The 23,251-nt window shown below is 40.4% G+C and overlaps 1 protein-coding gene across 2 annotated transcripts in view; it reads left to right on the top strand.

Annotated features, from left to right (window-relative positions):
• Positions 1-22,651, top strand: part of ACSL6 (acyl-CoA synthetase long chain family member 6) — a 51,755-nt gene extending 29,104 nt beyond the window's left edge. For both annotated transcript variants that reach the window (XM_030212624.1, XM_030212625.1), the window contains exons 14-21: positions 2,484-2,579; positions 4,120-4,192; positions 5,698-5,786; positions 10,944-11,060; positions 14,701-14,844; positions 17,831-17,932; positions 18,542-18,613; positions 20,464-22,651. In XM_030212624.1, coding sequence (XP_030068484.1) covers positions 2,484-2,579; positions 4,120-4,192; positions 5,698-5,786; positions 10,944-11,060; positions 14,701-14,844; positions 17,831-17,932; positions 18,542-18,613; positions 20,464-20,604 — 834 coding nt within the window. In that variant the 3' untranslated portion in view covers positions 20,605-22,651. The remainder of the gene's footprint in view (positions 1-2,483; positions 2,580-4,119; positions 4,193-5,697; positions 5,787-10,943; positions 11,061-14,700; positions 14,845-17,830; positions 17,933-18,541; positions 18,614-20,463) is intronic.
• The last annotated feature ends 600 nt before the right edge of the window (positions 22,652-23,251 follow it).

Here is a 23,251-nt window from a genome sequence, read left to right as displayed (position 1 = left end):
AGGAAGTTCCACATAATGTAAAGACATAGAATCTTGAACTGGATTCTTGCAACCACTGGGAGACGATGTAATGATGTAACACTGTCAGAACAGGATTTCTTCAAATTAATTCTATCAATTATTTTATTTAACACTTTTTTTAGCCTGCCTATTCCTAGGTGGATTACAATAAAACATAGTATGCATCTATTTTTATATAGTTTAGCAACTATATCTTCAAAATCCAACATATTAAGAGCATCAATCACAGCTGGGCATTTGTAACTTAATGGGAAAATCTGTAAGATTTCTTCCACAACACTGGGCCTTGAATAGAAAAGGTGACAATTCTTGTGATGTACCTGGCAAGCTAAGTAGCTGTTTTCCCTTGCAGCACAACACACAGGGGGGGGGGGGGGGGAAGAGGAGATGATAAAGCTCACATACCTGCTGAAAGTACTGAGGTGCCAAGCCAACAAGAGACTTAAAACCAGCAGCAACAACTTAATCTACTTTGTAAACTGGCAGCCAATGCTGTGATTTCAACACTAGCATATGTTCAAAACAACTTAATCCCCATAACACATGTAGCAGCATGCATCTGTACTAACAAGATTGTATAACTTTGTGTGAGAAGTAGAAAGGCTTGTTTACAAACTGATGTTCTAATCGAATGGCACTTTTTTTAATCATATATATAAAATGGTGACAACTCCTTTCATCTGAAATTCCAAAGTGTTGGCCCAGTAATTGCAAGCCCAAAAAAGGGGCACATGTTTCAGCTAAATGCACATGATCAAGAGAACATCTTTTAACATTCAGTCCTAATGATCTGAGGTCAAGAGGGACAATTGAAATTGAGAACAGAATAGATGTTCTCTTCCAGTGAAGGACGGATCACAGGCATGGGGGGCTTGGTCCAATGACAAGACAAACACAATCTACAGCTTTTTGAGCCGAGAAGCTTGTAGTGAAGATCCAGGAAGACTTAAGGGCTAAGATCATAGAACAGTGTGGTTCTTTTAAAATGACTTAAGTAGTACACTAAAACTTTAAAGGCTCTAACCATTTTGATATGTGACTTCATGTTCATCTTGGACAGCACCCTAGATTCTTCCCATGCTCAAGTATAGGTCAGTCCTATGTGCTGAATAGGGACAGATAGTAAGTCAAGTATATTACACTGACACTATGAATCATCGGCTAAAATAGGTAATTTATGTCCACCTCTTTCATTTAACTCCAATTGAACAGTTGCAGGAATGCGATCAATGTGGAAATCACTCGTGTCGAGCAGGGACTCCATGTTCAAGTGTACAGCACTGCGTACCTCTAGTAGTGCTATAGAAATAAGTAGTAGTAGTGACTTTGCGCTATAGACATGATTAGTAGTAGTGGTTTTGCAGCAGCAAAAACCTATACATAAAAAGGGGGGGGGGAGGTCTTAAATTATTAAAAGCATGTCATGAAGAAAATGGCTTAGAAATTTATGCATAGGTGTTTCCAGGGACATATTTTATCTCGGAGCAGATATAAATCTGTGTATGGGACTTTTGTACTGTTAGTTCTTAAGGCACTTGTATAGTTTGGAGCTTTTTTTTAACATTTGTACCCCGTGCTTTCCCACTTATGGCAGGCTCAATGCGGCTTACATGGGGCAATGGAGGGTTAAGTGACTTGCCCAGAATCACAAGGAGCTGCCTGTGCCTGAAGTGGGAATTGAACTCAGTTCCCCAGGACCAAAGTCAATCACCCTAACCACTAGGCCACTCCTCCACTTTGATTCATGTCCTGTTAACATCCCCTAATGGACAATTTTTCGAAGCTTATTCATCACCTAAATAAATGGGTAATACAGGTAGATTCAATTTGAAAAATGCCTCTGCTTGGCTTTGCAAAAAAAAGTGCTTTAGTTTTGAAAAGCTGTTTTACATGAAAGAATACCTAGGTGTTAGTAAACATGGTGGTCTGCAGCCTGTAAAAATGTGCACACTGGCTGGGACCCTGTACCCATGTTTGCAGACATGCAATCCACAATGCCCACAAAACTGGATTGGTCCTTGTATTTATACTTTGCTTGCTGGCACACAGTGATGTCTGCCACTAAGAGATGTAAATTATGCAGCATCAGTAAAGTACAAGAACAATGTAGAATCTGTAGTCTTGGATTATAATGGGTGGTTTCAGTCTGACGTGTATAAACCTTTTTCAGTGAGCTCAAATATAACATCTGCATCATAATTTATGGAATTTAATTTTTTTTGTTAATGGCTTGATAGTGTCAGGAAGAGATATATGAATGTTACTCTAAAGCCAGGTGTGTAATTTTTAAGGAGATTTGATGTGCCCAGTTACTCACAGGACCGTACTAGCCTGAATTCCTCGAGTGTTTATAAATGCTTTAATGCAGTTTACTGGCAGATCTATCTTGGTGCAGCCTAGAAGTAGGCATTATGCTGTCTTGCATTACATTCAGAAGATACTGGGTTTTCTTTGTTTCGCAGGCCAGTCTTGGTGGGCGTGTCAGAATGATTGTGACAGGAGCAGCACCAGCCTCTCCAACTGTGCTGGCATTCCTTCGTGCAGCTCTCGGATGTCAGGTATACTTGGCACTGAATGTCATTACTCCAGGAGCTTCATAATCTAGGACTGCAACCTGTGCAACTTTAATGCGACTTTTAAAGCAAAATCTCTGCAACCTGTGCAATTTAATGTGATGCTTCTATTTAAAGCAAAACCTCTCAAGCAAGAAGCTATTCAATAGGGCCAAAAGAACATTGATTAGTTTGCCAGCTTTTAAAACTGGCACATTTCAAGTATCCAGAGAGCTGCTTTTGAGGCCTTTGTTCACTATCTGGCCATGACATGCTCTGAGTGGTAGTCTATTATTTTTACTTACAAGTGAGTTCTACCCGAGAGCCAGGCAACTCTGAAAATTGTTTTAAGGGAGAACACCCAGGGTGAATATTGGTCATGTTTATATTTAGTAGAATAAAGGCCAGTAATAGCTGCTCATCTAGAATGTACAATTGCAGGTGTATGCTTCATTGGTAGCATTGAAGGCTTTCAAGGATAAGTCACTTAGGTGACTTGGTAAAAGGAGGTGTATGAGTACTTGTCTGAAAGCTTATCTGTTGAGCTACTCTTAAGGTGTCTAGTACCAGAAAGAAGCTACTGCTTATAAAATGCTTTGGTGCCTTCCAAACTAGGGCACTTAATAGAGGCCCTAGATGGCCACACCAGTGGCGTAGCTATGTGGGACCAAGGGGGCCTCGCCCCTGGTTTTTCTGGCTGGGGTCCCCAACCCCTGCCAGCTGAAGTATTATCCAGCGCTGGTCTCTGGCGCTGCCTGCCCTGCTCTCTTCCACTCACATCTGGCACGCTCCTTGTAATGAAACTGACCAAAAGTGCCCCTCCCACCGTGAGGTTTGGCTACACCCCTGGGTCACATTGCCATTCTTACCTCCCCCCCCCCCCCCCCCCCCCCCACCTGATAGCATTAAAACTGAGTGTGATTGTGGGACTATATGGTCTGACTACAAATCAATTGAATTGAAGGTCGTATGTTCTGAATACAAAGACGTTTCTTTTATAGTTTAGGTTTATAAATATAGCAATGCAATAAATGCCTAATGTAAGCTATAGGGGGCGGTGTTGACAAAAGAAATGGCAGAAAATAAGTGGATACTCTGGCAGAAACAAGAAATGTTACCATTGGTGCATACTGTGTTTAGAATGGAGAGAGGCCTAAAGGCACAAGCAAAACACAGTAATACACAACTGATTTTTGTTCATCACATTAGAATGGAGTGTAACAGAACATGGTACTCATTAATGGTGGCTATAAAATGTTAAGTAGATGGATCACAGAGATGGGCTCCCAAATGTCAAGTATTGACTTCATATTTTTGATTTTTTTTCTCTCAAAAAAAAAAAAAACTTATGGTTTGAGTTCAATAAGCAATGTTTGCTTATTCTGAAAATTGATAACCTAAAATCCAGCTGGCAAAAACTGACATGTTCAAGAGCTAGAGGCCTCAAATTTACATCTTGCCCAAACATTCATCGACTGACTTTCTAGTTGAAGGAAAGATATCAATACCTCCAAAGGCTAAATGCTGAATTCCTCTTTCCTTGTAGGTGTATGAAGGATATGGTCAAACAGAATGTACGGCAGGTTGCACTTTCACTACACCTGGTGACTGGACATCGGGTGAGCATTTAATCATGTCTACTGGGGCGGGGAGAAGGGGGAGGAATTCATTGAGACCAAAGTTATTTAACTCTGGATGTACCTCCCTTTTTTTTTTTTTCAGTATAGCCACAATGAATACTCATGAACCATATTTGCGCACATTTTTTTGTTTCTAGTATTTTCATACTTTTGGTTATTTATCCTAATTTTGAAACACCTGTACAAAGGGTAATATGTTGAACTGCCTCTTGTAAGGCACAGAATTTGGATGAAACTGTAGCTGAAGCCAAATCCAAAAAGCTGGTAGTGAAAATATGAACCAGTGAGGGCTGCTGGGGATTCAGAGCTTAACCTCTGCTAAACCCATAATATTCTGGCTTGGATACAACTTAATGACTATATTCTACCTTGGAGCAAAATGGACTCCACACACATGGACCATCACTAACAAAAACTGAAATTAGAAGCCAATGTGCTTTTACGGTGACTGACTTTGTGACAGATGTCATAACTCAGAGACTAATTCCTAAGGAGTTTATCTCCAATTTATAGATTTGCAACACATTTTAGCAGAAATTTTATCAAAAGCGAGAATTTGGAGCACTCTTATTTACCATGCAAGTTATTCTGCAAGATCATAACTGCATTACTTGCAGTATAAAAAAAGGAATACAAAGTAGCCCCCAAGACTACCTTAGTCTCTAGCGGTATAGTCGGGGCAGGAATAATGGCCCAGTCAAAGTAGCCATTTTGAAAGCAGAGCCAGAATGGGCAGAAATCACTAGGGATCACTTCTGCCCAAACTATGGGATTGTAAGCCACATTGAACTCAAACTTGTTTTGGGATAATGTGGGATATAAATGTCGTCATAAATAAAGGTAAGGGGAAGCACTCTGGGTGGGGGGGGGGGAGGAAGAGGAAGACAAATGGGACAAAGCACAAGTGTCAGCTTCCACCAAAAACACATGGTTTTAGCTGAAACTGAAAACATGAATAAACAGAAAATTGATTTTGGACCAGTTTCTGCACCATAACAAATTTGGTCAGCCTCTAGCAAGGGGTCTTGGATAGCATTTCCTGTTGTGCTTCAGCACCATGGACAGCATTCATAATTGGCTGTATATAGTACTTTAAGATCTAAATTTAAAGCATTCATGGTAGCACTTATATTCTCCATTGAATATTTCTCTTATCAATAGACCATATTCTTGGAGTCTCTTTAAATTTGGAAGTAGATAAATCATAATGTGTGATTTTTTTTTTTTTCATTCACCATGGATATTTTTCCATTTTCTGCAGGAATATGTTGCCTGCACACAGTAGTTTTCTCGCCTATCGGGTTTTTCTTTGGGAATTCAGACAAATCTTGGGGGGGGAGGGAGGGGTTGCTCTTGACAAACATTGTCTGCACAGAGCTGCAAGGGAGATCTTGTCTTGATTTTCCAACTTTCATGTGGTATTGTCATTTTATGGTTTTAATGTGTATTGTCACATCAGTGAATTACAAATGCTTGCTTTGCAGGCCATGTTGGAGCACCACTACCTTGTAACTATATCAAATTGGTGGATGTACCAGAGATGAATTACTTTGCCTCTAAAGGAGAGGGAGAGGTAAACTTAGTATTGCTTCAGTTTCTTTTTAGAATCTTTCCTGCCAAATGAAGTCCCAAGACAATAACTCATTGCCTTTTGAAAGAATTGGCTCAGATGTCTTTTTAAAAAATATTATTGAAAAGCAAAATTGCTGGATCTTTGTATTAAATTTCTTTCCTTTGTAGGGAAGTCAAATCTCCCTCTTTCCAAAAAAAGGGAACACAAGCTTTATTACTAGGAACATAAAACACCAAGGGTGTCTCAATGAGCATGTGCCCAGGAGGAAGTAGGGATGCCCACTATAGCTGTCAATTCAGTTATTAAGCAACTAGATAGCTAGGTAGTTGCTGGACTAAGGATCACTTGTTAACTTGCCTACTTTGTCCAAAGCTAGACATGCATCACCTGAATAAGACTTTAGTGATAAGATGGGGACTGGCTGTCTTGATACATATAGGTACCAATGACATAAGAAAGGTGTAGGAGGGATACTATGGGACACAGAACTTAAAACCTTTTTTTAGGTAGACACTGAAATCCAGGACTTCAGGTAGCATGCTCAAATTCTTCCATTCTACATGCAGGACACAAGAGAAAGGCAGAGCTTTGGAGTATCAATGGATGAAATGATAGTGCAGGGCAGATGGATTTAGATTTTTTAGAGCTTGTAATGTGTGGTTTTTTGTTTTTTTAGGGGGGGGGAGGTGGAGGTGCCTATTCCAAAAATAGGTTCCATCTCAACTGTGATGGAACTAGGCTTCCCATACAACCATTTAAAGTAGAGCAACTTTTTAAAACTAGAACCCAGGGAAAAGCAAGACTGAAAGGAGCAGCTCGCAGAGTAAAAAACTTGCATCAGGCGTGGATGCTGTTTAAAAACACCATCCTGGAGGTTCAGGACAAATATATTCCACGTATTAGAAAAAAGGGAAAAAAGACTAAACGTCAGCCGGCGTGGCTAAACAGTAAGATAAAGGAAATCATTAGAGCCAAAAAACAATCCTTCAGAAAGTGGAGAAGAGAACCAACTGAAAGTAACAGGATAGATCATAAGGAATGCCAAGCCAAATGCAAAGCGGAGATAAGGAGGGCAAAAAAGGACTTTGAGAAGAAATTAGCGTTGGAAGCAAAATACATAGTAAAACTTTTTTTAGATACATTAAAAGCAGGAAACCGGCCAAAGAGTCGGTTGGGCCGCTGGACGAAAATGGTGTTAAAGGGGCGATCAAGGAGGACAAAGCCGTAGCGGAGAAATTAAATGAATTCTTTGCTTCGGTCTTCACCGAGGAGGATTTGGGGGGGACACCGGTGCCGGAAAGAATATTTGAAGCGGGGGAGTCGGAGAAACTAAACAAATTCTCTGTAACCTTGGAGGATGTAATGGGTCAGTTCAGCAAGCTGAAGAGTAGTAAATCACCGGGACCTGATGGTATTCATCCCAGAGTATTAATAGAACTAAAAAATGAACTTGCGGAGCTACTGTTAGAAATATGCAATCTGTCCCTAAAATCGAGTGTAGTACCGGAAGACTGGAGGGTAGCCAATGTTACTCCGATTTTTAAGAAGGGTTCCAGAGGAGATCCGGGAAATTATAGACCGGTGAGTCTGACGTCGGTGCCGGGCAAGATGGTGGAGGCTATTATTAAGAATAAAATTGCAGAGCATATACAAAAACATGGACTGATGAGACAAAGTCAGCACGGATTTAGTGAAGGGAAGTCTTGCCTCACCAATCTAATGCATTTTTTTGAGGGGGTAAGCAAACATGTGGACAATGGGGAGCCAGTTGATATTGTATATCTGGATTTTCAGAAGGCGTTTGACAAAGTGCCGCACGAAAGACTCCTGAAGAAATTGCAGAGTCATGGAATCGGAGGTAGGGTATTATGGATTAAGAACTGGTTGAAAGATAGGAAGCAGAGAGTAGGATTGCGTGGCCAGTATTCTCAGTGGAGGAGGGTAGTTAGTGGGGTCCCGCAGGGGTCTGTGCTGGGTCCGTTGCTTTTTAATGTATTTATAAATGACCTAGAGATGGGAATAATTAGTGAGGTAATTAAATTCGCCGATGACACAAAATTATTCAGGGTCGTCAAGTCGCAGGAGGAATGTGAACGATTACAGGAGGACCTTGCGAGACTGGGAGAATGGGCGTGCAAGTGGCAGATGAAGTTCAATGTTGACAAGTGCAAAGTGATGCATGTGGGTAAGAGGAACCCGAATTATAGCTACGTCTTGCAAGGTTCCGCGTTAGGAGTTACGGATCAAGAAAGGGATCTGGGTGTCGTCGTCGATGATATGCTGAAACCTTCTGCTCAGTGTGCTGCTGCGGCTAGGAAAGCGAATAGAATGTTGGGTGTTATTAGGAAGGGTATGGAGTCCAGGTGTGCGGATGTTATAATGCCGTTGTATCGCTCCATGGTGCGACCGCACCTGGAGTATTGTGTTCAGTACTGGTCTCCGTATCTCAAAAAAGATATAGTAGAATTGGAAAAGGTACAGCGAAGGGCGACGAAAATGATAGTGGGGATGGGACGACTTTCCTATGAAGAGAGGCTGAGAAGGCTAGGGCTTTTCAGCTTGGAGAAGAGACGGCTGAGGGGAGATATGATAGAAGTGTATAAAATAATGAGTAGAATGGATCGGGTGGATGTGAAGCGACTGTTCACGCTATCCAAAAATACTAGGACTAGAGGGCATGAGTTGAAGCTACAGTGTGGTAAATTTAAAACGAATCGGAGAAACTTTTTCTTCACCCAACGTGTAATTAGACTCTGGAATTCGTTGCCGGAGAACGTGGTACGGGCGGTTAGCTTGACGGAGTTTAAAAAGGGGTTAGATAGATTCCTAAAGGACAAGTCCATAGACCGCTATTAAATGGACTTGGAAAAATTCCGCATTTTTAGGTATAACTTGTCTGGAATGTTTTTACGTTTGGGGAGCGTGCCAGGTGCCCTTGACCTGGATTGGCCACTGTCGGTGACAGGATGCTGGGCTAGATGGACCTTTGGTCTTTCCCAGTATGGCACTACTTATGTACTTATGGCCCAGGAACATAGTGATTCAGGGTGCAGTTTTTTTTTTATTATTTTTTTTAAGAATATTTCAAACAAGGTACCAGTAGGGTGGCAGCATTACAGACAAAGGTAGATCAAGAGTCCTTTAGTAAACCATGCACTTTGAAAAGACTGCAAACTATTCTGTCAACTGCTAAGCAGGTTATAAATTATAAAGAAAAACATACTTCAGAAATATCTATGTACAAAGGCTTGAAGCCTAAATGTTGAGGGGGAGTTTTTAATAGCATTGAATGAAGAGATGAGTCCTAGTGGAATGATGATAACCAAGAGCATTCTAGTGATAAAGCAGCACCCTCCCCCCCCCCCTAAATTCTAACCTGTTATAGAGGGCATCAAGTCAGACTTAAGTTCTACAGGAAATGAAATCCCATGTGAAGAGAAAAATGGTAGGTATATTCTGTTAGAATGAATAGATGAAACATTAGGTAAAGGGAAGCTAAATTTTGGCAACAAAGGGTAACTTTCAATAACACCAATATTATCTGGATAAACATATTGGGACGTGTTAGGGAGGTAGTTCTTAGATGAGAAGTAGCTTCTTGTCAAAACCAGCTATTTCAGATCTAAGCCTTAACAGAACACAAACTTGGTATGAGATGTAATGGTGATGGAGGAGCTACAATCCATTAACAGGAGGGAGAATGTTAAGTAAATCTACCATGCTAGCATTAAACTTAGGATAAAATAAGGAAACTGCTTTAAACAAAAAGCTGTAGGTGCAAAGGTTGTGATTATTAGCAGTGGATGATTTGAAAAATACCATCCTGGAAGCTCCAATTCTATTACTGAACATATAGGATATTGTTTAATGGGACAGTCCTTATGGATATTTTACTTATTTGCTGCATTTGTATCCCATATTTTCCTACCTATTTGCAGGCTCAATGTGGCTTACAATATGTTAAACAATAATCACATTAATCGAATTAGAATTTCAGAGTATTGTTACAAATAAGGTGCATAAGAATATCATGGCAATCATAATAACGGAATACATTTCAGAACTGTTACAAATAAGGATCATAAAAATATCATGTAGGATTAGAAGTAGATAAAAGCATAACATAATGAGATCAGGCCAATATATAATATTCAATAATGAAGGTGTAATTAAAATAGAAGAGTTCCAAGTAGTTGTATCTGGTGTAATTTAGGAATCAGTTCGATTAGAGGATCCTTTTTGAACAGGTTAGTCTTCAATAATTTCTGGAAGATTGTCAAATCATGTGTAGTTTTATGGTGGTCGGTAATTCATTCCATAGTTGTGTGTAGATGTATTTAAGTCCTCTGCAGTTGGGATAATGGAGGTTTAAGAAGGTACGTGATATAGCTAAGGAAATCTTGCCTCACCAATTGGCTTTATTTTTATGTAAACATGTGGACAAAATTGAGCCAGTTAACACTACACTTGGATTTTCAGAAAGCATTTTTGACAAAATACCTCAAAATTCCTGAGGAAGTTAAGCCATAGGATAAGAGCAATGCCCTGTTTGGGAACTGGTTAAAGGGGAAATGGAAGTAAGGTTAAATGGCCAGTTTTTCAATAGAGGAAGGGATCTGTACTGGGACCAGTACTTTCTAGCATTTTAAAAAAATTATCTGGAATGAGAACGAAGTTGTCAAGTTGATGTAAAACATAACCAATGCAACACATTCTGCCTTTAACACGTAGAATATATGTGGAATGGTTTTCTAGGACAGTGTTGGAAAACCATCCACACACAATGCAATTTTCACAGCTTGTGTATAAAAGCTCTAATGCACATACTAGGGATCAGAGAGACTGCTATTTCATAGTTAACTATGACTTGGGTGGTAAACTGTATGTATGATGGGGCAGTAGGGAGTGGAAAATGTTATGTATTTGGTTATACTCTGTATAAAGCAATTTTAAAATTAAAATCCATTACAACTTTACTTCTATTCTTAATCTTTGCATGCCAAGTCTTAACATGGACATCTTTCTTTGTTTCTTTGGACGAATATATAAAAACATATATGGGATTTATGGGAACTTCCATAAAGTACTTTTTTTTTTTTGCATGACTACAAGTTTAAAAGCTTCAGTTCGTATGAAAATAGTCTTCCACTTTTTCAGATCTGTGTGAAAGGACCAAATGTCTTCAAAGGCTATCTCAAAGACCCAGAGAAAACAGCAGAGGCACTAGATGAGGAAGGCTGGCTTTATACCGGAGACATTGGGCAGTGGTTACCTGTATGTATTCCCATTGGACTTAACTATTGGCTATAGGATGTTGTCTGAGATAATCCAGAATCTGTTTTGCATCAAAGTAGGGCAAAGCTCAGAGTAAGGAAAGGTCCATCCTTTGTTTAGGACAGGACAAAAGTTTTTCATGGCAGTTCCTCAATAGTCTAATGCAGGGGTGGGCAACCCAGTCACTTTTAGGATTCCACCAATGAATATGCATAAGATTTTATTTGCATGTACTTCTCCATTCAATGCAAATAGATCATGCACAGTCATTGGGGGAAAATCATAAAACCTGACTGGGTTGTGGCCCTTGAGGACAAAATTGCCCATCCCTGCTCTGATAGGAAACATGTGGTAACATTGGGTAATTCTGAAAGTCACTGACATTTAAGCATTAGAATTCATGCTTAGTACATAGCATCTTTTGGCAATTACATGCATGATTTGGATTTTACGCGCACCTTTTTCAGTAGTAGCTCAAGGTGAGTTGCATTCAGGTACACGGCGTATTTCCCTGTCCTTGGAGGGCTCACAATCGAATTTTGGCTGTTACAGAATATTAGCATAAGTGGCACGCACCAACATTTAGGCATGGCGTTTCCACCCTGTCGATGGCTGCTATAAATGCTCCTGACTAAATGTTGCAGTTGCATGCATATCTGTCTAGTATTCTAGGATTTTAGGGGTTCTTTTATGAAGCTGCAGCAAAACGGGGACTGCGCTGGCATCGGCATGTTTTTGATGCGCATGGAGGCCCCCTCTTTTACCACAGCGGGTAAAAGGCCGGTATTAAATGGCTGTAGCAAGTGTCCTAAATTATCTGGATGTACAAATCCACTGGTGCCCCAATTTGGCACCTGACAGATTCCAGCATAAATGTTCTCAAAGCAGGCTGGAACCTTTAGTATAAGCGCTCTTCTTAAGGACACACAACTAATTAAGGTTTGTATCTTTTCTCTTGCTTATTACATAGTTGTATCCATGACCCTTCGGTATTACTAACAACGCTGTGTTCTCTGCCCAGTGCAGCTGAAGCTGACTGTAGCACTTTCCAGAATCCTTGGCTTCAAAATTTTCTTCACTTCAGTTACACAGCCTTGCCACTGGACAACTGAGCTGGCCTATCCTTATCTGAGTTAAGATCAAGCTTTTTAAGCCTGTGTCCTTTGGCTGTGACTTGAGTGCAACATTCAAATCAGAGCATTAGCCGCTCTAAAGTTAAAAAAAAAAAGTTTAAGCTGGTGCTACCAAATGATTAATGATTCCATGATTGCATGCTTCTAATATGCTTTATATTGTTTGCCGCCTTGTATTTCCTTATTTTTAAACTTGACCAAAACACAACTAGACTACTTCCAATCTGATTTTATCCTCTTGGTTCATATGTGATGTTGGAGAGGGGAATGGGACTTGCAAAAACCACAGAAAGGTGGTATATCAACTATATTCAAAGCAGTTTACATAATATATACAGGTCCTTATTTGTACCTGGGGCAACGGATGGTTAAGTGACTTGCCCAGAGTCACAAGGAGCTGCAGTGGGAATGGAAGCCAGTTCCCCAGGATCAAAGTCTGCTGCACTAACCACTAGGCTACTTCTCCACTCTAGAGCACCATCTGGTGGTTGGAATACAGATTGATCAATTTTACAGTAGCATCTCTGCTTCCAAGAGGAAAGGTTCCAGAAATCTCTTGACTTTCATGTCTCTAAACATTTCATTTCAGAAATATTTTCCTCTACAGGATAACAATAGAACACAAAACAAGGGGAAGAACTAGCCTAGTCATAAAATGAATGACAACAGCAAAGGTGACAGTCTCAAAACAAATGGTGTGGTGCAGAAATTTATAAGTAGGAATCTGACTAGACCCCTTTATACTTGATAAGAACTGATTCACAGTGCTACATATTGCTTTATGCACAGTATTGGTGCAGTTATTGATTATCTCAAAATTCTTATTGGTATAGACTTCTGAGGCAGATCTAATGGCCGAAACATGACTCATGTTATCAGTCTTTGATACCTACAAATGGTGTGGTACAGAAATTTATTGGTAGGAATCACTCAATACCAGGGCCATGCCAACACGGTAAGTGAGGTAAGCATGGCAGGAGGGCGCCGTCCTCTGGGGGGCGCCCCACCGCGTCATGCTTACCTCGCCCTCTTCTCCCTCCCAACAAGATCCCTTTTTAAATTTACCTCCGTCCGGCAGCAAAGGCGCAGCATCAGTGAAGGAGGCAGCGCTCCCGACGTCTCTACTAGTCTTCCCTTCGCTCAGTGTTCCGCCTTCTTCTGACATCAAAGAAATGACGTCAGAAGAAGGCGGGACATTGAGCGAAGGGAAGACTAGTAGAGACGTTGGGAGCGCCGCCTCCTTCACTGACTCTGCACCTTCGCTGCCAGACGGAGGTAAATTTAAAAGGGATCTTGGGGGGGGGGGGGGGGGAGAAGAGGGCGGGCAGTTGGGACATGGGAGTGGGAGGGCAGGGGAGGAGCGTGGATGGGAGGGCAGCAATCACCTTCACGGGTGGGAGGGGGTGCGCACGCGCGCCAACTGTTCCATCTGTGGAGGAGCACCAACTGATCCTCTGCAGGGGGGGGTGCCACAGACCCTTGGCATGACCCTGCTCAATACCTTTCTACTTGATAACAGAGCTGTTTCACAGTGCTACATTAATATTGCTTTATGCACCGTATTGATATCCCAGAATTCTTATTGTGAGATTGTTGGTGTAGACTTCTGAGGCAGGCCTAATGGCCAAAACATGACTCGTGTTGTCTTTGATACCTACTAATAAATTTCTGCACCACACCATTTGTTTTGGGACTTTTTTCACCTTGCTGTTTTTGCTCTCTACAGGGCAACTTGTTAATGGGCTGACCTCATAAAGTTGGTGCTTGAGTTCATATTTCCAACCAGTTTGCTGTTATAACTGCAGTTTATAATACTTTGTTCAAAGTGGTTGTCATATTTGGTTTGCAGCAGTAAACCTTGCACCAACCCTGGATGTTCAGTGATATTTTCTGCCCTCTGAGGTGGGGGCAACCAGTAGAAGGCTGGGATTTCCACTATCCTATTTGAATTTTGTAGTTCTTTCCTCTCTAATTTGATAGAGCCACTTTGCTATGAAAAGTGGTATATTAAAAATAACTAGAAGTGTCCTGTTACAACCCACTCCTAGCAAATGTGTTATTGTTGCTACTTACTGACTGTGGTCAGCACAAGCCCATTCTCTGAACATCTTAAGAGCACAGGACTGTTGTTTTTGTAACTTCAATATTTTCAGCATTAGTCTGTCAATTGGTATTAGTGTTTGTATGCCCAATGCATGCAAATTCCCTCCAACTCAAAAGCATGGGAATAATATTACATGCAATATGCATGAGTTAGGGTTGTGGGAAACTGAGATGGGCTGTTTTTCACCATTAAGCATGTGCCCTGTTCATGTTAACTTTCTGATGCTTCATTTTAATATGATCATGACCTGACTTGTGAAACTGAAGCAAAGGATTTTTTTTGTCTTGCCTTCTCATTATTGAAAGTGCTTATTACTTATTGGTTTTAAGTTAAGATTGGTATATGTTCTTGTGCTGCCGTTGTACATATCATCATAACAGATTTTTTTTCCCCCTACTACTAGAATGGTACCCTTAAAATCATAGACCGAAAGAAGCACATATTTAAACTTGCACAAGGGGAATATATCGCACCTGAAAAGATTGAGAATATCTACATTCGGAGTGAACCTGTAGCCCAGATATATGTTCATGGTGACAGCTTACAGGTAAAATCTGATGTTTAATTTTAAGTAGGCTGTACCAGAGGCATAGCCAGCCCTCCAGATTTGAGGGTAGACTGTGGGCAACACATTCCTCCCTCTTCATCCCCCCCCCACCCCCACAATCTTGCCTGCACACTAAACATATACTTTTGCTGGCAGGGATACAGTTGCCTGAGCTTTCTTTAATGCAGAAGTCTGCAATGTGCCACCAGCCGCTGAGACTCTTCACACATGATCCAAGATATGTTCTCGTGCCGGCAGCTGAAGGCATGCTGTCGACTTATCTTGATCATGCGTGAGGAGTCTGTGGCTGGAGGCATGTTGCCAACTTCTGTGTTAGGAGAGCAGCAGCACTGTATTTGGCTGGTGGGACTTCAGCATCCCTGCCAGCAAGGGCAAGAGTACTGCAGCTCCCCCCCCCCCCCCCCCCCCCATGGCTATGCTACTGCACTGTACACAGCATACAAGGCCCTGAAAGCCTGATATCAATGATTTAGGCAACTGCTGACTGGTTAAGTCGCTTGGTTGGTGCTAGCTGCTAATATTCAATGGCACTTTGCCAGCTAAGCGCTGCTGAAACACACAGCTGGCTATCTTAGGGGTGTTCCAGGGGCAGAGTTGGCACATAAATGGGACTACATAAACGTCTGTCCTATCTTTACACAGTAACCTATGGCCACTTAAGTGGCTGTGTGGTACCCTGCCTAAAAACTGGATATACAAAGCTGAAGCCCACACAGGTCCTGATATCTGGGAATAACTCCATCAGTAGCAAGCAAAATGTTGAATGTATTGACCTTCCAGGCCTTAATATTCAGTCTGTGCAGTAATTGAGGATGTCAAAGCTGCAGATATAATTGAATATGAAGGCCTGGAAGGAAGGTTCATACTCTAGCTTTTTAACAATAAGATCTTAATTTTCCAATGACCATCAGGTGCAGCCTGCATTTCATAGAGTAGCTTTTTAACAATAAGATCTTAATTTTCCAATGACCATCAGGTGCAGCCTGCATTTCATAGAGTAGCTTTTTAACAATAAGATCTTAATTTTCCAATGACCATCAGGTGCAGCCTGCATTTCATAGAGTTGCTTTTATAAAGCAGTAAGTCAGAAGTACAAAGGTGTACAGATGAGAGCTGTGCTGTTCTAGAGCTGTATACGATTCCTTTGAAGTTGAGTGCTTGGACAAGTTTGGTCTTATCTTTAGACATAAGCAGTGCTGTTTGTTATTGAAGCAGAACACTAACAAGAGTAGCCAGGAATGATTCTCCTTGGAGACAAAGTTGTTAAATGGTGTGAAACGGGCAAATTGTGGCCAATAACTGCATTGAATAACATGAAAAGGCACCATCTGCCTGTACATCAGGGTACATTCACTAGGCAAGAGATTATAGAACAAGAGCTAAATCACGTTGAGCACACGATACTCAGTAATGGAAGTGCTCATATACTATGCATGAGGACAGAGTTGGTTCAAATATCTTGTGGCTCTATCAGCATTGCTTTTTATACTAATTAATGACCAGAGGGAGTAACAGGTCCTCATGAAAAAGCGTCACAAGAACAGTGGACGCCACTTTGCAAGGCATCGAGATTTGGCCCCGAAGAAACTCTAATTGAGTGAAACGGAGAGCCCCGTTGGGCAAATGTAAAAGCTAAGTAGCATCACGGGCAGATTTAAATGCTAAGGAATAGCTCATAATATATCAGATGCCAAGCATTATGATTTAGACCATTTTAAGTTTTTCATTCATAACTGGTCACACATACCTTTACTCATACACAGTGGAGTTTTTTGACCAAAAAGAACTGAGTCGGTGAATTGCGGGCATTGAGTGCAATTATTGGTCTGCTACCATGCGTTGACTACTGAGGTATTTTTCTCCACTTTCATCATCTTGATATCACGCACCAGCTGTGGTTTAAGGTGATTTACGTTAAGTTCATTTCAGCTCAGTATCAGCCTCATGAATAAGCAACAGCAAAAGAAGTGTGCTCCAAAAAAAGAAGTCCTAGATGAAAACTTTTTTTATTTTAAAATAAAAAAAAATCCAGTTTTTAAAGACACAGCTGTGTTTTGGCAATATACCTGTCTGAATAACAATGGAGCAAAAATGGAGTGTTTGCTCTCATAGCATGGAACACTGTGTGTATACTGTGTATAATTGTGTAGGACTAGTAGTTTCACACAGCAAGCCAGCAAAACACCATAGGAACTGGTTCTCATTGTCTCAGCACCTACAGTATTTGCTGGTTTGCTCCATTATAATTCCTAGTTTTCATGTTGGGTGTAGAATATAATTATCATCCAAACTGGAACACAAATCTGATCTCTTGTAGGGAAATGAGACTTGCAAAATACCACAGAAAGGTGGTATATCAACTACATTCAAAGCAGTTTACATATATACAGGTACTTATTTTGTACCTGGGGCAATGGAGGGTTAAGTGACTTGCCCACAGTCACAAGGAGCTGCAGTGGGAATCAAACCCAGTTCCCCAGGATCAAAGTCCACTGCACTAACCACTAGGCTATTCCTCACCCAGACAACTACCAGAGTCCAAATCCTATATCAATGCAACACCTACACTAGAGATTTGCACTATTCACTATTGCAGTTCTCCAAAGTGTTCATAGTGCAACTTGATAAATGCCATTTTCTGTAAACACTAAACTTGAATCTTAAATACACTGACAATGCTGAATGTTTTTTTTTTTTTTTCAAATATTTACAGCCTGCTCTTTGCCTCAAAACAAGGCTTCCACTTTGAACAGTGTAATCTTTGTCACCGCCATCATGTATCTGATTAAGTCAAATTGAGTGGTGTATCATATGTAACTACCAGTAATAGCTGTCACTTAATACTGTAGATGTAATGGTAGTGTTGCCTGTCCCATTCAGCCCTATTGAGATTTTGATACATCTGATTTTTAGGAACCATACAGCTAGTTGTATATTCAGTTTTGTTGTTTGTTCCTTATTCTAGGCTGCCTTAGTGGGAATCGTCGTTCCTGATTCAGAGGTCATGCCAGCTTGGGCAAAGAAAAAAGGATTTGATGGCTCTCATACACAGCTTTGTCAAAATACAGTGTGTATTCTATTAAATGTGTTGCTTTTCCTTAAAAAGCAGAGGAAGGCTTTAACTGCTTGTTTACTAGATCTCCAGATTAGCCCTGAACTGCAGCAGGAGTAATAAGTAGAATACACCTTCTTTTAGATCTGGAAAATGAACACTGCTCATCCTGTGTGCCATTCTAAGGGCTCCAGTAGACTAGGAGAATCTTAGTGAATTGATCTCAAAAGGTTCAACTCAACTAATTAATATTTTATAATGGACTACATCTTTCTTTAGTAAAGCTTTTTTTTCCCCCATGCCTGTTTTCAAGAAAAGTTTTTATAATTGTGCCTTCTTTAGCATTTATAAGTACAAATTGGAACAGTAAAATGGGAATTTGACAATGGCTTCCCAATTCCCCAAACTGGTTCAGCGGCAGAAAATGCTGTGTTGAACAGGATTTGTCTATATTGACTTTGACCATCTTACAGCATCTACATATCAGTGGCTTCAGGTGGCATTTTAATGGTAACTTTTTTTTTTTTTTTTACTTTGCCCAAAGCCATGTACAGAGAACTTATGAACATTTGTATGCTTTTTCCCAGTGTGATTTAAGATACTGAATTCTTGTGTTCTGTGCAGGAAGTCAAAAAAGCAATAATGGAAGATATGGTGAGGCTAGGGAAAGAAGGTGGACTCCACTCCTTTGAACAGGTAAGAGCAAAATATTATCTTTTTTATTAATGCTGCTGCTTGGGCAGAAGGTATTCATACGTTACAATAACTGGTTATAAAATGTTTGGACAGGAAGAATAGAAGTGCTTTCTTTTCACTAATTCTTATACTTTACAGACAAGTTTTAACAATGACATTTTGTAATTTTATTTACTGCATTTGTATCCCACATTTTCCCACCTCTTTGCAGGCTCAATGTGGCTTACAATACATCATGAATAGTGGAAATAAGAAGAGAATAGACATTTGGTATTATATTTTGGGTTACGTGATAATGTTAGACCATGATAGTAATATAACAAACATTGAGGTTGCCCCGGGAGGGGCCCTGGTCCATTTATCTGGACGATTTCTTGTGCATTGGACGAGATGCTTGTCAGCGCGCAGCTATGTTGCATGTGTTCACGGAGGTGGCGAGGCAGTTTGGCATACCATTGGTGGCTGATAAAACTGTGGGGCCCAGCAGTGTGCTCACTTTTCTGGGTATTGAGTTGGATGTACGAGGCCAATTTTCCCGGCTTCCATATGACAAGATTTCTAAATTGCTGACAGCAGTCCGGCAATTGCGTCAGAAGTGCAAGGCCACGTTAAAACAATTTCAAGAATTATTGGGGCTGTTATGCTTTGCTACGTGGGTCATTCCCATGGGGCGCATTTTCGCAAGGAAATTGGCTTTAGCGACTCAAGGGTTGTCAACGGGCACATTACCATATCCGGGTCACTCAAGATATTAAGGCCAACCTGGGGGTTTGGGAGACGTTCTTGACTAATTTTAATGGAATATCCTTTTGGCATGATGCCCCTATCACATTGTCTGCCCTCCATGTGTTCACAGATTCAGTGGGAGGGGAGGGTTTTGGTATCTACTTTCAGGGTGCTTGGTGCGCATCTCATGAATACACTAAAAGGATGTGTGCTATGTAATACTTGAGATCAAGATACACCCAGCTATTCAGCTTCATGCAGTACTGGAGGAGAAAGAGCTTGACTTTAGAAGAAATAGTTCCACAGTCTTTGGATAAGTTAGTATTGACATTTAAAAATACTGTATTCACTTCTGCCACTCATGAGCCCAGTGTGCCATTAGCATGTTTGGAATGGAAACAGCTCTGCAGTAAACTATTTTGAAGTTCAGTATGACAAATTCTTGCTGCACATTCATGTTTTAATAAAAAGGGCTCCCACAGTAGTTTAATTTAGACTGCTGGGAATGCCTGTGTACCACTGTGGTACTTTTTGGGTTATTCAGGAAAGTGGGGGAAAGCATGCAGAACATGGCTTGACTATTTCTAATCCCTACACATGTATCTGGGGGGGGGGGGGGAATGCTGTTTAGCAGAGTAAAGAGGAGAGGCAGTCGGAAACAGCAATTCCCTAACTTAATGTTTCAGCTTAGTTCCAACTTACGCAGCGTAGGAACTGCTGTCTCCCAAAGAACTTTTCAAGGGTAGAGCTTTATCTGGAACCCCCATCTCATCCTGCTCATTACTGAAAGTTAGTTTTAATGTATTCTTCTAATGGCCAACACCCTCGAATGAGTGTTTCAAGATCTGTCTGCCTTGACATTACTTTAAAATCTCCTTAAACTAGTCACTAACTTTGCCTCCATTCCAATTTGACTAGACACGTGGCGAATGCTTCTTACAAGAACTTGTTAATTGGCACTCTAATATTGATATTACCATAATAGACAGTAATAGGACAAATCAGTTGATAAAACTTGATGTTGCAGGCTTATTTCCTATCTTAACTGGATTAAGCAGAATCGCTTATGTAAATCCAGCATTCACTATAGCTATCTAATTGCTTTTATTACAAATCTGTTTCAGGTGAAAGCCATTTACATACATCCAGATATGTTTTCCATACAAAATGGGTTGCTGACACCAACACTAAAGGCCAAGAGACGAGAACTGAGGGATTACTTCAAAAAACAAATAGAAGAACTTTATGCCAGTATATCTGTGTGAAGTTGCATGAATGCACATTTCAATAATGGAAGCTGGAAGATATGCAATAGCCCAGAGCAATATGGCTGAAATGCACAAATATTTTTGACTTCTCATCTGAGCCTTTTTGCATTGACCCAAAAACCCTTAATGCTTACACATGTACTGATTTTTAAGTTCTCTAAAATGACAAGCTATTAACAATGGAGTATGTAACACTACTGTGGCTCAGCATGCAGTTGAGATGCCAAAATTTCAACAAATCTTCAAGATCCTTTCTTGCAATCTTAGTCCTTTCCTAAACCTAAAGGAATCGGATCCCAATAGACACTATGTAATGGCACACAATAGTGACTAGGCTCAGATATTTGTGTGGTCTACCTCAAAATAAGAACAGTTTTTTCTTATTTCAGCACCCCTTTCCTTTTTTGATAGGGGGAGTGAAAGCTGAATTGTTACGGTGAACATTTATATACATGTGGATTGTGAAGGATACATTATGTGGGTCTTATCGTATTAAAGAAGGTCAAGTAATACAAAGACCAAAGGTTGGTTGGCTTGCTGATGGTGGCCAGCAGTTCAGTTTGTTCACCTTTTTCATAAGGCACCTAGAACTTTCAGATGTTGAATGAAAAATGTGGCTTTCTGGATGCTTAGAAGAATGCATGCAATTATTGCACAGAATTTCACAAATCTCTTATTAGGTTCCAAAGCTCTTTTTAGCAATTACCTTTCTCCCTTAAAAAAAAAAAAATCCTGATCCTTGGATTTGCCTTGTCCTAAAAACATCCATCTTGTATTTGTGTCCTTGTGGACTCTGCTATTCTCTTGCATCCAGAGAGACTTAATAAACTAATGCACTGATCAGATGCATGGGCTGCTTTATTTGAATAAATAAGCAATGTGAACTTTATTAAGGAGGCTACTTAGTGGCAGAATTGGTCACATAAAACACACACTTAACATCTTACTTATGCATGTTCTTATGTGAAACTTGGTATTTTTCTTTTAGTTGAAGCAGAATGAAGTGATACAAATGCAATGTCTCAATACCGTTAAAAGTTCATTTAAAAATCATGGCACTTAGAAGGCAGTTCAATAATTGTGCACTCAATGCAGGCAGCAAGCCTGTTCTAGAAGGACATGCATGTAAGTGTCCACTATTATATAAATTGGCATTAATGTGTCTAAATGCAGGTATGCAAACTTGTGCCAGCTCTAGGGATGGTAGAAACGGGCCTAAACATGACACTTATGTAAATTCTAGTGCATAAATGTTGGTCCTTGGCCCTGCCTACCCCCTTTCCCCTTTGACAATTACAGCCATGTTACATTGCCTTACACATGTGTAAGTGTACACTTAAGGCCAGGATGGCAGTATTCTATAAGCAAAGCACCTTGTTACAGAATGAGGGGGTAGTGCAGAAGCAGATGTTGGGTATGTCTGGGAGATGTCCCATTACGGCATACTCTAATTTGAACACTATTCTGAAATACTAGTAAAAGCAAACTTTATACATGTCCAAATCTATAACTAAAATTAGAAAAAGCATTGAAGCAACTATTTGAGAAGTCCTTCTGCAGGCTAAGGACTGCATATTCCACAGCTGCATTTTGCTACAGAAGTTGGAGCTAGAGATGGATCTGATCAGAAATAAGTTGCTCCTAAATATGACCATTACCATGAGCAAGGGTGACTTTAATTAGCTAAGCTCTAGTAGGTTTTCATTGCATTGGTTTTGCTATGCAGACTGAAGTAGTCTCAACTAAAATTCCCTTCAGTTTTGAACTGTGAAGCACAAGTGTCACCTAATTGTACAGAAATCCTAAACATAAGTCTAAACTAGATATAACTTTTTGGCATGAAAACACTTAATCCCTTCTAAAGTCTTTAATTATCTCCATGTATTTGCAGCAAGTCCTGCAAAAAATGCCTTTTCCTAATGATTGTAAAAATGAAGGGATTAAATCATGAACTATCTACTAGATATAATTGCAGTAGCTCTATGTAAGTAAATGTTACATGCTAAATACATATTTCCAGAACTGGCTCCATTTAAAGTAACAGGTGCAAGCTGGCTGTAGCCCTGTATTGTACTTTCACCCTAGAGTTGGTTTGAGGGGTTAAAAAGTTCCAGAAATAAAGATATGCCCACTTTAGAGGTTCCCTGGAGAATTAGAATGGACATTTTACACCCCCCCCCCCCCCCATTTTCTAGCAGGGGAGGGGGAAGCTGCAATGCAAATTAATGAATCTCAAGGAAGAAGTTGGTGCTTGTCCGTCCAGAAAGGCTGTGGGATTTAAAGACATGAGAACTGCTTTATTTAATGTGTAGGAGTATTGAGGATAAAATGGACAAGACAATGTCAAAATGTTTTCTAGGAATGTCGCTCATGTAAGCTTCTGAGAAGCAACACCTGCAAGGTTTGGTCCCCCTGCTCCATTTTTGCTTTTCAGTAGGGTAACCTGCTGTACAATTGTTCAAGTCAATATTTGAAAATAAAATGTATATGGTCTTTCAGGACTTGGTTTACAATAAAATGTAAAATCTGCTTTTCTCTATTTTAGTTCTTGTGTGTTCTATGTCAACTGTTGCAGCTGGCAGTTAGGACTGAGAACGAGTTGAATTACTGATCACTTTTTACAGCTGTAATGCAGCAATAAACT

The sequence above is a fragment of the Microcaecilia unicolor genome, chromosome 8 (assembly GCF_901765095.1).
Source record: "Microcaecilia unicolor chromosome 8, aMicUni1.1, whole genome shotgun sequence".
NCBI classification, from domain to species: domain Eukaryota; kingdom Metazoa; phylum Chordata; class Amphibia; order Gymnophiona; family Siphonopidae; genus Microcaecilia; species Microcaecilia unicolor.
This window is presented reverse-complemented; position numbering and strand designations above follow the sequence as displayed.